The sequence below is a fragment of the Rhinolophus ferrumequinum genome, chromosome 8 (genome assembly GCF_004115265.2).
Source record: "Rhinolophus ferrumequinum isolate MPI-CBG mRhiFer1 chromosome 8, mRhiFer1_v1.p, whole genome shotgun sequence".
In the NCBI taxonomy this organism is placed as follows: domain Eukaryota; kingdom Metazoa; phylum Chordata; class Mammalia; order Chiroptera; family Rhinolophidae; genus Rhinolophus; species Rhinolophus ferrumequinum.
In genome coordinates, this window is record NC_046291.1 from 50370112 (window position 1) to 50385207 (window position 15096).

At 35.6% G+C, this 15096-nt stretch overlaps 1 protein-coding gene across 3 annotated transcripts in view; it reads left to right on the forward strand.

Annotated features, from left to right (window-relative positions):
- CHN1 (chimerin 1) overlaps positions 1-15096 on the forward strand; it is a 176763-nt gene that overhangs the window by 101057 nt on the left and 60610 nt on the right. For 2 of the 3 annotated variants that reach the window (XM_033112258.1, XM_033112259.1), the window contains one exon: positions 1885-2173. In XM_033112258.1, coding sequence (XP_032968149.1) covers positions 1885-2173 — 289 coding nt within the window. Of the gene's footprint in view, positions 1-1884; positions 2174-4276; positions 4301-15096 lie in introns of those variants that run through there. The other variant, XM_033112261.1, reaches the window with a different exon arrangement.

Below are 15096 nucleotides of genomic sequence, written 5' to 3' on the forward strand. Positions count from 1 at the left end.
AATCTGACCATCCCAACCCAGGTGAGGCCAGTTCATCCATCTTTCCTTCCACCCTGTGCTCCTATACTGCTCAGATTTTAGAAGGAAATTGAGTGACAAATGCCTGCCACCATTACTTGGATAGTATTCATTTGAAGTGCCATACCCATTGTAGAAATGCCTACTCTAAAATCATAAGCCGCTACAGGAGTAAAATGGTCTAATCCCTCATTGAAACGCCTCTGAAAGCAACTGGTATATGAAGGGACTTAATGTTAAACAATGCCATGAGTGTTAATTGTTGTAAGAACCTTATAAAAATTATAAAGTGGCTTTCCATGTTTCCTTCTCAATAGGAGATAATGTACATTAGCAAAGAGGAAATAATAAGGGAGTATGTTAAACTGAAAAAAGCTTTTTATGTTTAACCTTGGTGTAGAAATTTTACCTTCCAATTTTTTAGACTTACATTATAATGAAAATTTACTTGAGGGAAATATGTCTTTAACATTAGAGGAAAAGGAAGAATGGGAAAGTGGAATTATATGGATCATTCACGTTCACTTAAGTATAAATCAAATTTAATTGCTTTTAAAGAACCAAAAGATGAATGAATTTTATTTTAGAGAAAGGACCAATATGGATAGAGCACTGGGGTCCAGATTAAGTAATTATTAAAGTCTAATTTGAAGTACAGAAACGGATACTTCAGGCATTATAAAAATGTGTGTCTTTTTTCAAGGACACATTAAAAGTAAAATCTTAAGGAGTGTCTAACTCCTGTCCTTCTGGAATAAAACCTGTACCGGAATAGAATAATATTTTGCCTAAGTTTGCAGTTCTATTTAAACACTTTGTTTTAATATTAAACGGGGTGTTATTTTAGTATTTTAGTTCACCTCTGTTTTTGTATTTTTAACAATGAAATTAAACATATCCTTTCTGATTTGTTTAGTTCTTAATCAGACTCATTCAGGGCTCCCTTTGCGAGACCATGAGGCTGGTCCCTGGTGCCTTTTGACATCAGCTTTCATTAACAGTCAGTGCACGGTCTTGCCTTTGTTTTCTTGCAAGGACACGGATGCTGGGCATGCCAAGTTGGCTCCATTTCTGAGGTTTGCTACAGGAAGCAAAATACTGAAATGATCATAAAACTAAACCATTCTTCCCCAGATGTTACAGTATGTCACCAAAATATAACTCAAAAGGGAGAACAGAATTTCTAGAGACCAGTAGTTTATGACTTATATGCCATATATATATGCAAACATTTCTTGCCCACACTCACCAAGCAGACACAGAAGAAGGACTATGTGAAAGGGAAGAGCAGTCATTGACCCAAGGCTAGGAATAGCAAAAGTATGTTTCTGTTACCATCCTGCCCTACAGTATGACTCAGGTTCTGGAATCAGCTCTACTTTAAATGATTGCTGGCGTTACACTCAGGTGAGCCCTAAATGGAGCTTTCCCATTAAAAGACGTGAATGCTGGGATCTACAGTACATTGATAATTTTTATTGATGAACTTGAAGAGACCGTGTTAATGTAGAAATTTCATATATCATGGAGTTAACTGATTGAATGTAGAATGTGTTGTAATAGGATATGAAGTTTATTTTCCTGTTTTTCCATAATGAAGTGGCTTAAAAAGATAAATAACAACAAATTTTTCCTTCCAGAGTAGTCATGTTTTTGGCTAGTTATCCCGAGTTGTTGCAAGTTCACTCTTTGTGTTCAAAAGTTTAATTTTCTATATTCTCAACAATTCAGAGATTAGCCACAGTTTATTTAACAAAGAAGAGACACAAAGCAATAGTTTTGGGGTTTTTTTGTTTTTTTTTTTTTCCAGAAAGAATTCACTTACTTACTTTTCTTAAAAACATCTTTCCCATTTCATTGAGGCAGATTTGGAAGTCAAACCAGAAACTTCAGGCTCTACTACGATGGAAAGCACTTTGTTGGGGAGAAGCGCTTTGAGTCCATCCACGATCTGGTGACTGATGGATTGATTACTCTCTATATTGAAACCAAGGCAGCAGAATACATTGCCAAGATGACGATAAACCCAATTTATGAGCACATAGGATACACAACCTTAAACAGAGAGCCAGCATACCAAAAACATATGCCAGTCCTGAAAGAGACACTTGATGAGAAAGATTCTACAGGCCAGGATGGGGTATCAGAGAAAAGGGTAAGCTACCACAAACCACACTTTATCTTCTTCTGTTTGGGGTCCTTATAAAAAAGTCATTATTACCAGAAGAGATTGACTTCTCCACAGTGCTTTGAAAGGACATGTTTTCCTTAACGTCTAGTTTCTGTGGTTCTAAGCTTTGCATATATCTAATTCTTGTTTAGTTAAAATATGTCGGGTATATTTTTTGTACTCCTGATTATTTCCTATTTTATCAGTTTAGCAGTTTTTTAAAAAATATGTTGGGAAAATGCCCTAGCAAAAAAGTGCAGGGGTTTGGTTCAGAAGCATTAACTTATGGTCAAGAAAAGATAGCTGTTTATTACATAAGACTGAGAAGTCGCATTATCTATCAAAATTACTTTTTTGTTTCCCTTAAAAGATAATGCCCCTTATAAATAGTTCTGTTCTTTAGCAAAATGATATATATCCATATTTTTAAATACACATGATTAAATTCAGTCTATCAATTACTATTATACTATTTTGAGAATCAATCAGTCTTGAGTAACAGGAAGATTTATCTCTTTATGAACTCTTAGGAAGTAATTGAATCAGGAAGATTTACTTTTATTACAAAAGACAATTTAAGTTTTCATTTGTTGTATTTTAATTGTAATATATTTAAGGTTAACATCAGAAATTTTAACTCCTTGGTATTGAGATGATTTTACTTTGAAAATTGTCCCGTCTCCCCTTCATCACCACCGCCCCCTCCAAAAAACAGAGTGAGTTTCTTGATGTTTTACACTGAGTGAGATTTAGTTGGGGGGCGGGTATTACAGGTGTGTTAATTTATTTTTGTATTTTTGAGAATCTTGAGTTGCTATATTAAAGAAATGCAGTATTGTATAGTGGTTTGAGCTGGATTCTGTCACCAAATAGATTTGTGTGCAAATTTTTCCATTTTACCAGTTGAGTGAACCTTAGCAAGTTACTTAATTTCTCTGTGCTTTGATGTTCTTGTATGTAAAATTATAATAATAATCAAGTTGTTGTGAGAGTTGATTGAGTGAGATAGTAAGTATAAAACAGTCACACAGTGCTTGGCACATAGTAGAGCACTCAGTATGAGCTTGGTGACAATGTTATTGTCATAACAGCCATATTACCTCAAGGCAGCACGCTAAAATACTTCCCATTATCTTGGCGTATTTGGGTACAGAATGGAAATTTTAAAATGTTTATTTTTCAGTCCAAATTTTAGTTTCTGGCAGGTATTACTTAGAGTAGCATTTTGTGGCTACAGAGAAACCAACATCTTAAATTATAGACTGTAGAAAATTTGTAAAAAATGGTTTTTTATATACTCATATTTGTTAGGAACCACAAATCTTTTTTGGAAGTAACCAGAATTTAGAGTCCTAAATGCATGCTGTACTTAATGTCCTTTTCACTCTCTAGTTCCCATTTTCTTACTTTGGGTTATTTTCCATTTGTGGCATTTTCCAATAATGCTTGTATTTAAATATCTGTTACACCTTATGCAGATGTGCTTGAATATTCTAAGTCAACATTCGTGAAATATTTTTTAAATGTATATGTGTGAGTCTTTCAAAGTTGCATTTTTTAAAATATATATGTGTGAGTCTTTCGAAGTTGATCAGCCTAATGATAACCTATGTGAGTGAATGTGTTCTCTATACTTTTCATCATCAAAAAACTTGAGCTAATGGCGCTTAGCTATTTAACACTGGGCTAGTCATTTAACTTCCCAGGTCCTTGGTGGTCCATCCTACAAAGTAAAAATATTATCCACAGAGGCAGGAGTCTGAGGTACACAATACCTAGAGGACCCTTTTAGCTCTAGTGTCCATGAGTCCCGATGAATTCTGTCAACATTACATGTCACATTACCTGGATTCTGTTGTGCTGATGGCCAGTGATAGCTACATAGAGTGAAATAGCTGTCGCTGGGAAATCTTTCTGCAGCAGTACATAACTAGGAATCATTTAAAAAATCACTCTTTGCTTTAAACTGCATGCATCTTAAATCTAGTTGGCTTAAAATCTACTTACTCAAAAATAGATTTATTTTATTTACAGGTGTCATCCAACAGGACAGGGATGATGACCTGTTCAACAGCTTGAAACATTGATTCCCTGTCACAGTGGATGACATTTGTAAGTAAAGACAATCATATTTAACTAATTTAAGAATAACCATTGACACAAGTATGGTTTAATAAGTATTTTACTGGGTCCTAAATAGCTAAAGTTTCTCTTGTCCATGACTCCTTTTCCTCAGAGGCAAAAGTGTTGGCTATGCAGGAGGAGTTAGTATGCTGTTGTAGAAAAGATACCAGTGTTGGAAATAAGAGCTCGGTTCTAGCTGTACAGGTATTGATTTTATGTGTCACTTTGGGCACACGGCTTCATTTCTCTGAGACTGTATTTTCCCACCTTTAATAGAAGAGCTTTGTCCAAGATGTGGTTCTTATAGTCTGTGATACTTTAAGGAGAGTAGGTGTTGTAGAAAAGAGACAACACAGTACTAGAAAGCACTGAAGTAGGGTCTTGAAAGGAGAGATCTGTTTTTAGCTTATCCACCATCTCAACGTATGACTTTGACATAATCCCTTAGCCTATGTGGACTTCAGTTTCTTCATATGTAAGACCAGGAGTTACCTATAAAACATTAATGTTTTAGGATTTTAATAAATACATAACTGGAAAAAGGGTTCTGTTTTCAAATAGGTTCAATAAAATTAGGTTTCTTAAAAAACTTAACTATTTCTCTTCTGTAGGCTTCTCAGCTTCATTAATGACTGCATGTGTATTATGACTCTCAAAAGCGCTCCCAAACTTATGTGAATCAGCCCACCACTGTTTGGGAAATTTTAGGAAAATAATGTTTCATGAAACCCACTTTGGAGAATTTTGAACCAGATGATCTCTTAAGGTCTTTTCTTGTTCTAAAACGGAAGGATAACAATTTTATGTTTTTCAGTCCTTAAGGTGTAAGTTGAGCATCTGAGCTTTTATAGAAGGTTGGCAAGATAGTTTTATAACCATAAAGTTTTTTTTGCCACAGGAAAGGAATCCTGAAGATTCTTAGCTGTTCCTAGGAAATCTGGTGGCCTGTTGTGAGGGGGAAAATTTTTTTTCCAAGTGATATCTGTCATTTTTCTTATTAGCTATTAGGTTAGTGCAAAAGTAATTGCAGTTTTTGCAATTTTTAACCTTTTAAACCACAATTAGTTTTGCACCAACCTAATATTTAAGTTGCTACCTCAGCTTGAAATATCAGTTAGAAACATTAAAAAAAGTTGAGATATTTAATCATAAAATTGTAGCCAGACTTTCTTCTCTTTTAAAATAGCCTAGGTTTAGTAGTCCAGACTGGCCAAGAGCCCAACTTTTATTAGTTACTTTTTAAAAATTTATCTTGGAACTGTATTTGAATAGTTTCTTCTTCCAAGTAGTGAATATGTTTGTTTCAACAGATACTGGACCAATTGCTGAATACAATAATTTTTATGATAATTTTATATTTATTAACAATGTAATTTTAAATCCTCCAAAACCATGCTTTAGAAAATGTCTCGTATAGCTGCTAATCATATAAACTGTCAAATAAAATATATAATTTGCATTTCAGAAATTATACTATGAGTCAGGTCTCTGAATCTAGCCACAAGCTCTTTACTTTTGGATTTGTCTCAGCTCCAAACATGTCTCCCATAAGGATGACCTCTTTGGCAAAAGAGTGTGCAAAACCAATTTGGTGATTTTATGGAACTTCACCAAGCTAAATTACCTCTGTGTGTCTCTGTGTATGTATATATATTTTTTCCCCTGTAAGTTTAGAATGAATGCAATAATTGGCATATTGTCATAATTAATTTATTCTTAAGGAATTTATTTTACATTTAAATTCCATATTTTTAAAGACATCTTTGGGGATCACCAGACTACATACATATTGAAAAGCCTTGTGATATTTAAAGTTGAAATGGAATTGGGGCCCTGCCAAAAACTGCCATTACTAGTGGATACCTCCATAAATGACAGGAGTCTTTGTCCCCTGAAATAGTAAAAGGAGCACAGGTAGTCTGGTCTGCTAATTGTCTTAGTCTCTCTCAAAGCAACTCTTCTAAATGTTTTTACTTTGCTTCAAAAAATGTATCACATTATCTGCATCCATATAATCTCTTGTAGAAATCAGCAGGAAGTCCATACTTAAACTTCATCTTATAAAAGTAACAATACCAGAGTAGTGGATGGCATAAAGCAATCTGCAGAAGACTGATTCACTTCTTGATTTTGTGCTTTCTCTTTCTTTGGGTCCTATCTTTTTTTCTCCTTCCTGTTCCTCCCCAAACCATGCTCTTCTGTTCTTCTTCCTAGCCCTGCCTTTTCCACATCCATCTCTCTGTCCTCTCGTCCAATTTACATGCTCAGATTTCCACTGTGCCTCGTTCAAGGTTAAGACCAGTTGTCAGGCTTTTAGAGAACTGCCAGATGTGCCCAAGGTCACTTACTTGCATTGAAAAGCCAATTGAGTAATTTATGAGGAAGACTACAGCTTCTATACAGAACTTCCAGTAGTGGGTTTGTCCTCCTCTGTAAACATCCTTCTTAAGAAATCAAGTAGAATTTTTTTTTAAAGAGCCTACATGGTTGGTATATAAGTACATATTAGTCTTTGTGTTCTTGAGCAAGTCTTTAACCTCCCTGGGGCTCCAGTTTGCCCCCGTCTCCAAGATGAGAACTATGGATGCCATTGCACTGGTGGTTATGAATATTAAATAAATTGTGTAATGTGGACTCCTTGTAAATGTGGTGGTACAGGACCCATTATTTTACTTCAGGATCACAGTGATCCCCAACCAGGCCTCCATTCTTGGATACTGTCCTACCGAGTACTGTTCTTCCAGCCTTTACTAGAAACAACATGTTCCAGTTTCTCTTCAGGATCCCTCCTTTCAGTGCTTGAACTGCCCTCTGAGTTCACAAAATAAAATGCGAAGGCTAATAATTGCTCCATCCAGAAAGTACTTTCTCTTTTAATACTGTGGTACCTCTAATTGTGTCCAGTCAGGAAGCGTTTGTCTTTGCCAAATAATGTATTAATGACTTGTAAGGCTAAAATATGTTTCTTTGCTGTGGAATTTGCATTTCAGTATTGACCAATATTTTAACTCTACTTTTCTTGAAAGTACCACAGGTAGGGCCCTTGGCTTTTCCACCTGTCATGAACTTCTATTGAACTTGCACTCTTTGTTGAGCCCGTTAGGACCTCTCAAATTTCCCCTGACTTCTAAGTCTGCCTGTTCTCTTTACTCCAGCTGGGTAAACCCTCTCCTTTCTTGCCTTAATATCTTCACACTATTTTCTAAATAATCTTTCATGATCTATCTAGCTATATAAATGAATTCTTGTTACTCAAAACTTATATTGGAGCATAAAGAAGTTAAAAGCACTGCGGAAATATCATCCCCATTTCTTCTTCAGTCTCCATGAATTAACTCATCTCCAATCAAAATTAATTGCATTTAATTAAGCACTTGTTGTATGTCTCCTATTTGTAATGAAACAGGGTAAGCCCTGAAAGGAGTAAAAGATGTACAAATTAAAAGGCCTTCCTCGAAGAACTTACACTTTGAAGTTTTCATTATTTGTATCTTATTTAATTAATACTTAGGCATTTTGGATAGCAAGAGGCAAGCTGCCTATATCATCTATATAGTATTATAAGAGTTCGATAAATATTAAGTTGTATTTACTCTGATTTGAGTTTGCTGCTATGATAGCCCAGTGGACCATAGAGAACACTTTCATAGATAAGAACACTAATTTTTCCAGAATCGCGGATTAAAAATTAATACGACTTTCCAGCATTCCTCCTCAGTTTCAAGGCTTTCATCCCTCAATATTGTTTCACTCCTGATTCATCACTTTGAGTTGTATATAAACAGTTGTTGACTAAACGAACAAATAAATGGATGTATTTTATGAATTCAGCCAAATCCAAGGCCCTAATATAAATCCGTCCTGAGATCGAGGAAAAAAAAGTATAGTAATTCAACTTGATTTGTTACTCTACATTTTTTCCTTGAAGAACTCAGAATCCATAGAAAGTCCCTGTGAGGTAAGGCGGGCCATTCCTCAGTTTATCATTCCAGAGGTAAAACATCTGAGAAAAATTGTCTTTGTCACATGAAATAGTTTGTGACGGTGGTGGTTAGATGCACCTCTTCAGGGTTATGTTCAAAGAAGCCAAGATGGTGGAATGGCGTCTCTCCAAACTGGTTGTCAGTTGTATGTTGGGATGATCTGAAGCCCACCAGAGAATCTCATGCTTGTAAAATGATTAAAGAAAACTCAAATTGGGCCCAGGAAATTATTAGGTTGGTGCAAAAGTTATTGCGGTTTTTGCAATTATTTTTAACCTTTTAAACCGCAATTATTTTTGTACCAACCCAATCTTTGTGTGAATCTCATGTCCTTCTAGCTTATCACCCACGGAAAGGATTAGTAATTGAAAGCCATTAGGAAAAACCAGATGGAAAGAGGAAGATGAAAGATAAATATTAGTTCCTCAGCTCCAAAGAACCAGGCCAACGGAAGACCAAATTGTAATTTTCCAAGCCAGCTGCAGTTTTGAAAGATTTCTGTATGTGGGCCAATTAAACAAATAACTCTTAAATTACTGTTTTGAGGATTGGAAAAGGAAGCTATTAGAAATTCCTTCACAATTGCTATTTCAGAGTCTTTAGGGTTTTGGTGAGGATATTTCCAAATTGGTGGCAAGATCCTCATCTGCTTAACTTTGTGAAATAGAAATCAATTCTGGTGGCTTTAGGAGGGTGATAGCATTTTGGGTCCAAAGCAAGTCAAGACTGTCAAGCAATAATCTGGCTTTTCTGTGTTGCTCATAATCTACCTTTGTGGGCAATTCTAAAGAATCAGCTCTCCAGTTTTCAGTAACTCCTTTCATTAGATCTCGTGCTCAATGATTTGGATCTGTACTTTTCATCTTATGCTTTTGCTCCGTCATATTTCCCCTTTATGTTTGGAATCATTTCTCCTTCCCTCTAGTATTTAGATCTCTCAGAAACTGGTACGTCGTAGCCATGCCCTGAGCCTTTCCTTACTCAAGTTATGAGAAGTGCATTGTTTTTATGCCTTCATAAGTGAGCCCATAACTCTTCTTGGGTCTCCTTCAGGTTACTAAAACTGGTCAAACATTTTCAAACCTGAGCATTTTACTGAAATAATTAGATTATTTCAATGAGAAATTATAGACGTCTAGAATAGCTGCTAATCATGTCCTTGTTTGTATGTCTCCTTTTAGTGTGCTGCTACATTACTTTCACTGTGGTTTGTTCAGTAACTTGAATGAATCAGCCCTATTACCCTCTATTTCCTCACCATTCAGTGAAAATTCACTAAATGCTATAGGTTTGCTGATGACCGAATTTACATTATTCAGTTTTACATCTCATACAACATTTTCCTTGAAAATGTCTAAGTTACTGCAGCTTGTAATTATTTACCCGCAATGTTTGATAAAACATCACCTTTACCAAAAAATTTCCCTCCAAAAGCAGAAGCTTTTATACAAGCTGCAGATGGTTTAGCACATTCTTGAAAAATTTACACCTCTCTTCCTTTCACCCACTCCACAGGAAGGGATCTCTGTTCTGGGTATAGTTTGCTTAATAACTTTAGAATGACTTTGGGCTGCTGCCCAAGTTCATAGTAAAGAAAACACTGTCGTCTCCTGTCCCTTGAGAAAGTTCTGTTTTTTAATGTAATGGGAAAACTACAAATGAGCCCATATCTCTGTAGGTAGGCTAATTTTCTAAGCATTTTTTATGTCCACTATATTGAGGTATAATTTTCATGTAGTAAAACGTACAGTTTGGTGAGCTTTGACAAATGTATACACCTGTGTAACTATCACTACAATCAAAATATGGAACATTTCATTACTCTAGAAAGTTCCCCCAAAACCCTTTTGTAGAAAATCCTGCTGCTACCCCCCACCTTGGGGCAACCTGATTAAATTTCTGTCAGGACAAGAATTTTTTTAGTGTTAATATGACAGGTGACATCCTATTTAATGTTTTAATTTCTTCCTACATTTATAGCACACCTTATCTTCTTTTTTTAATTAAAGTTTATTGGGGTGACAATTGTTAGTAAAGTTACATAGATTTCAGGTGTACAATTCTGTAATACATCATCTATATATCACACTGTGTGTTCACCACCCAGAGTCAGTTCTCTTTCCATCACCATATATTTAATCCTTTTTACCCTCATCTACCACCCCTCCCTCCCACTATGCTCTGGTAACCACTAAACTATTGTCTGTGTCTATGAGTTTTTGTTTCTTCATTCGTTTGTCTTGTTCCTTTGTTGTTTTCAGTTTTATATACCACATATCAGTGAAATCATATGGTTCTTGACTTTTTCTGTCTGACTTATTTCACTTAGTATAATAATCTCAAGATCCATCCATGTTGTCACAAATGGTACTATATCATCTTTTCTTATGGCCGAATAGTATTCCATTGTGTATATATACCACTCATCATAAATAAAGCTGCAGTGAATATTGGAGCACCTATATCTTTATGGATAAATGTTTTCAGATTTTTTTGGGTGGATGCTCAGGAGAGGGATTGCTGGGTCATATGGTAATTCTAGTCTCAATTTTTTGAGGAACCTCCACACTGCCTTCCATAGTGGCTGCACCAGTCTGCATTCCCACCAACAGTGTATGAGGGTTCCTTTTTCTCCACAGCCTCTCCAACACTTGTTACTATTTCTCTTGTTGATGATAGCCATTCTAACTGGAGCACACCTTATCTTTATCTTTTCTCTTTTTATTTGTTATAAAAACATCATCTTACTGTCTCGAGGTACCCACCTCCCATATTTGATTTTAGATGTAAAATTTCTCAGCTCATATTTTTTGTAGGGAAATATGAACAACGAGGGAATTACTGGTGTGTAGTAGTGATTGCAAGACGCTCTGAGTTGTGGAAGATCTCAATCCTATCATTCTGGCCCGTTCACTGTTTAATTTGTAATAAAGTCTTCAATAAATGTGTGCAGACAGTGAGAGAGGAATCTTAGGTACAAGGAGAAGAGCTTCTCTGCTCTGGTAGGATCTTGGACCTGAGCCAGAAGCACTCAGCAAGCTAAGTGGCCAGCTCTCCTTTAACCATTGGCTCTCCCCTTGCCATTCCTCTCTGGCCTGGAATAGGTCCCACAGCACTTATTAGTAATGGTCACAGTTGTTGGGAAAGTAGAAAGTTCCCTACTCTCTTAGTGTGTGTGAACTGTACTAGGTGGTACCAGGTATCTCAATAAGAAAAACTACCATTTCTGCTTCCCCCTCCCGGTCTGTTCAAATGGGAAAAGGCATTCTTTGTGGCACTGGTATGATTCCAGAATTCCCTATGGAACACCACTGTAGGATTATTTTCCAGCTTATTGAGCTCTCTAAAGCATTTAGATTTCTCTCCCTACAGTCCTTGAAAGTGTGCAGGTACAACCCACTCAAGTCATGTAGACTAGAGTTATCCTTTCCCCAGGCCCAGGTGAAGATAGCATTCTCTTGTGTGACACGTTCCCATGGGAGGACCATGGGTTGTATGAAATTCTTGGAGAAATGGTTATAACTTTTCTCCTTTCTCCCTCATGAAACCTATTGGAATGTGAGTGAATGAGGGAAATGTCAATATAGGCAGAACCTTGACTTCCCCCTAATTTCTTAAAAATAGATTAAATCCTTTGCATATTAATTTTAGTCATTGACTTGATTGCACCTTGCCTAAAGTAGGCCCTCCAGCGATCTGGAACGCTCTCTAAGCAAGCAGGCCTCAGGCTCAAGAGTCTCTTCTTGTGTCCCTTTTCCGGAACTCTAGTTTGTTGACTGCATTCTGGAGGTCTAGTGTTTCTTAAGGCTTGGAAGACTAGGAATAGTGGTGGAGAGAGGAGAGTACCAGAGTGCGAAAGTAGTAGAGAACTGTAGAAATGTTCCATCTGTGGCAATGGCACCGGATGTAAAGTATGGCATACGGAGTATAGTGAGTGGCATTATAATATCTATGTACACTGACAGATGGGTAGTAGACTTGTTGGGGTTATCACTTTGTGAGGGGTGTAAATGTCTAACCGTTATGTTGTTTTGTACACCTGAAACTAATAAATAAAAATAAATTTTAAAAAAAGAAACTTAAAAATTATCCTCATCATTTTAAATGATGAAGAAACAGGGGTATAGCTAGAGAAGCTCTTTTTGACAGTAAATCTTCTTAAATGATTAGTAATCAGTGCTCTTTTTCTTGCATGCTGTTTATGTCGTTATTATAAATCTTCCTTAAGTAGTCTGTTTTAAAAAACATGAAGTAAAAATGTTCCAGTTGCTTAGTTCAGATCAGGATTACTCAAGTTATTTTAATATACTTTCTAAATTCAGATTTTGTCTATTCTTGCAAAATGGCCTTTTCCCTTCAAGTAAAAGATTTGTTTTCCAGAATAGTTTATGCTATAAAATTCAATATTTCTTTAGAAATAAGGATAACCAAAAATTTAAATTTATAAGTTCATTAACTTCGGGGACAAACTAAAAGCACATACAGTTGTTTTTTCTTTGAATAATCTGTATCTTGAAAATCTATAAAACTTTTACATGAGAGAAACATTTCTGAATTTGTTGAATATAGAAAGTTATGCATTAGCTTCATATGTAATCATAGTCAAGCTTGTGTATACCCTTTAGAGTTACCCAGTTCTAAATTAATGAAACACTTTGAGGGGAAAGGCTTTCCATAATTTCCATCTGCAGCATGCACAGGGAGGCTTGAAACTATTATTTCAGCCAGAACTATTTGGCATCATATGGACATAACATTCTAATTACCACTTATTTCAATGGGAATAGTGAATTCCCTTTGTTCCCTTTTAGATAAAGCACACCCACCCTTATCTCCCCTCCCCTCCCAGTGAATATGACAGATGCTTTTATTTGGAAGCAGTATTCATAGTTACTGCAAAGGGATTGATTTGTTTCATATATATATAACAGGGGTGCCAAAAACACATATACATATGAGTTGTATTCATCTTTTGTTATCAGTATATATTCAGTATTACAAGTTGAATACAGTTTTTTCCTTTTTTAAAATGCGTATACATTTTTTTGGCACCCTCTATATTTAAATGCATAGTGATATTGGATTGTAAACAAGTGTTTTCAATATTTCACTTTTAGTTTCATACAAAAATAATCTAAACTTTTGAGCTAAATTTTTCTCTCTGACGGAATAGTTACATAGTAATGCATCTTTAACATTTGATCAGGTGTTAAGACTCGTAAAAGAATTTCTATAATCCTATATGCTAGTGTTTGGTCAAAGCTTTGGAGCAATTCACAGCATCTGGTTCAAATGCTCTCTTTATGCTATTCCTTTTCTCTCTTAATTCCTTTTTTTTGAGATATGTTTTCCACAAAGATCCACCTTTATTCCTCAAATAGAAGCACTTCAAAAGGAGCTGTAATTAGAACGTTATCTCCTATTTATCCAATCATTCACACACACACAGCAACCAATTTTTTTATTGGGCATGTTTTTGGAACACAATATCTGGATCCTTGTGTTATGACTTCATGATGTCGCTTTAAGCATGTCATTAACCTCTCTTGGCCTCAGTTGTAAAATGAAGGACTCAGTTTTCATAGATGACATTCAGGTCTTTTTCTAGCAGTCATGATTCGCTACCCATAAGTTCTCTTTGTTAACTCTCAAGAGGTTTTCAGACATAATCTGTGCTTCTGAGAACTTACTGTTTAAAGAGGTGGGAGAAACAGGCTAGGCTCTGCTTTTGACTAGGATTGTGTCTTTAAGCCAGCCACATAATTTCTTTGGCCGCAGGAAATTGAAGGTCTCTTCTATGGTAGCTCCACAATATACATCACTAAGGGTTGTGAAACTAAGAATAATAGAAATAACTAACATTTATTAAGCCTCTATATGTCAGAAAGTGTACTAGGTACTTTGCCAGATTATCTCCTTTAATTTTTATAACAATCTTTTCGGACTAGGTGTTAAAATAACATGGGTATTTTGGGGGGTCACAGGTTTATGGTGAATTATCAAGGGATTCTAGGGTATGTTTTAATAGTGCATCCTTTATTTTTAAAAATGAAATCAGGTGATAACCAGACCTTTTCACCAAATGCCCCGTGGTGTCATCGTAAAGACTGAACATTGAACTGTGTTAGTATTTAGACTAAGTGGATCATTGTATTTTGAGTAATTGAGTTACTCCAAAGGGAGAAGTTAAAACATCCTGGAACATGTCCAAAGGAAGCTGAAGCATGGTTCAGATGGGCCTTTCACCCACTAAGGCATGTCACTCTACAACTGCACCCTTATGTTCAGTTTTTAAAATAAACTCTTATCAAATGTTAAAAGAATAGAAAGCGTCCAGTTTACAGAATAAGAAGACCCATGACTAGAATTTTTTAATATAAAAAAAGAAAACGAAATATTTTACCCAATAGTTCTCTAATGGTGGCTTATGTCAAGTGTTACCCTCCCTTCTTTAAGTACCACAGAAATGTATAATCCGAATGGTCTTGTTCCTCTCACAGTAACATCAACAAAAATAAAGGATTTATAATTATGTGATAGTGTAAATTATATAAATGTGCGACACTCAGTAATTCAACGACATATGAATTTTAAAATCGCAGTATACTTGGTAGAATGAGATGTGGATAAGTTTCTTTAAAGATTTTATAATTGAACCGTATGAAATGATTAACAATTTATCTGTGTATTAGTAAAATATATTGATAACTAAGATTTATAATATAACGAAGCATGTCACATTTGTTATATTTAAGATAAGTCGGCACACTTTTACGCTTTCAACATTTGAATTCAGGTTGA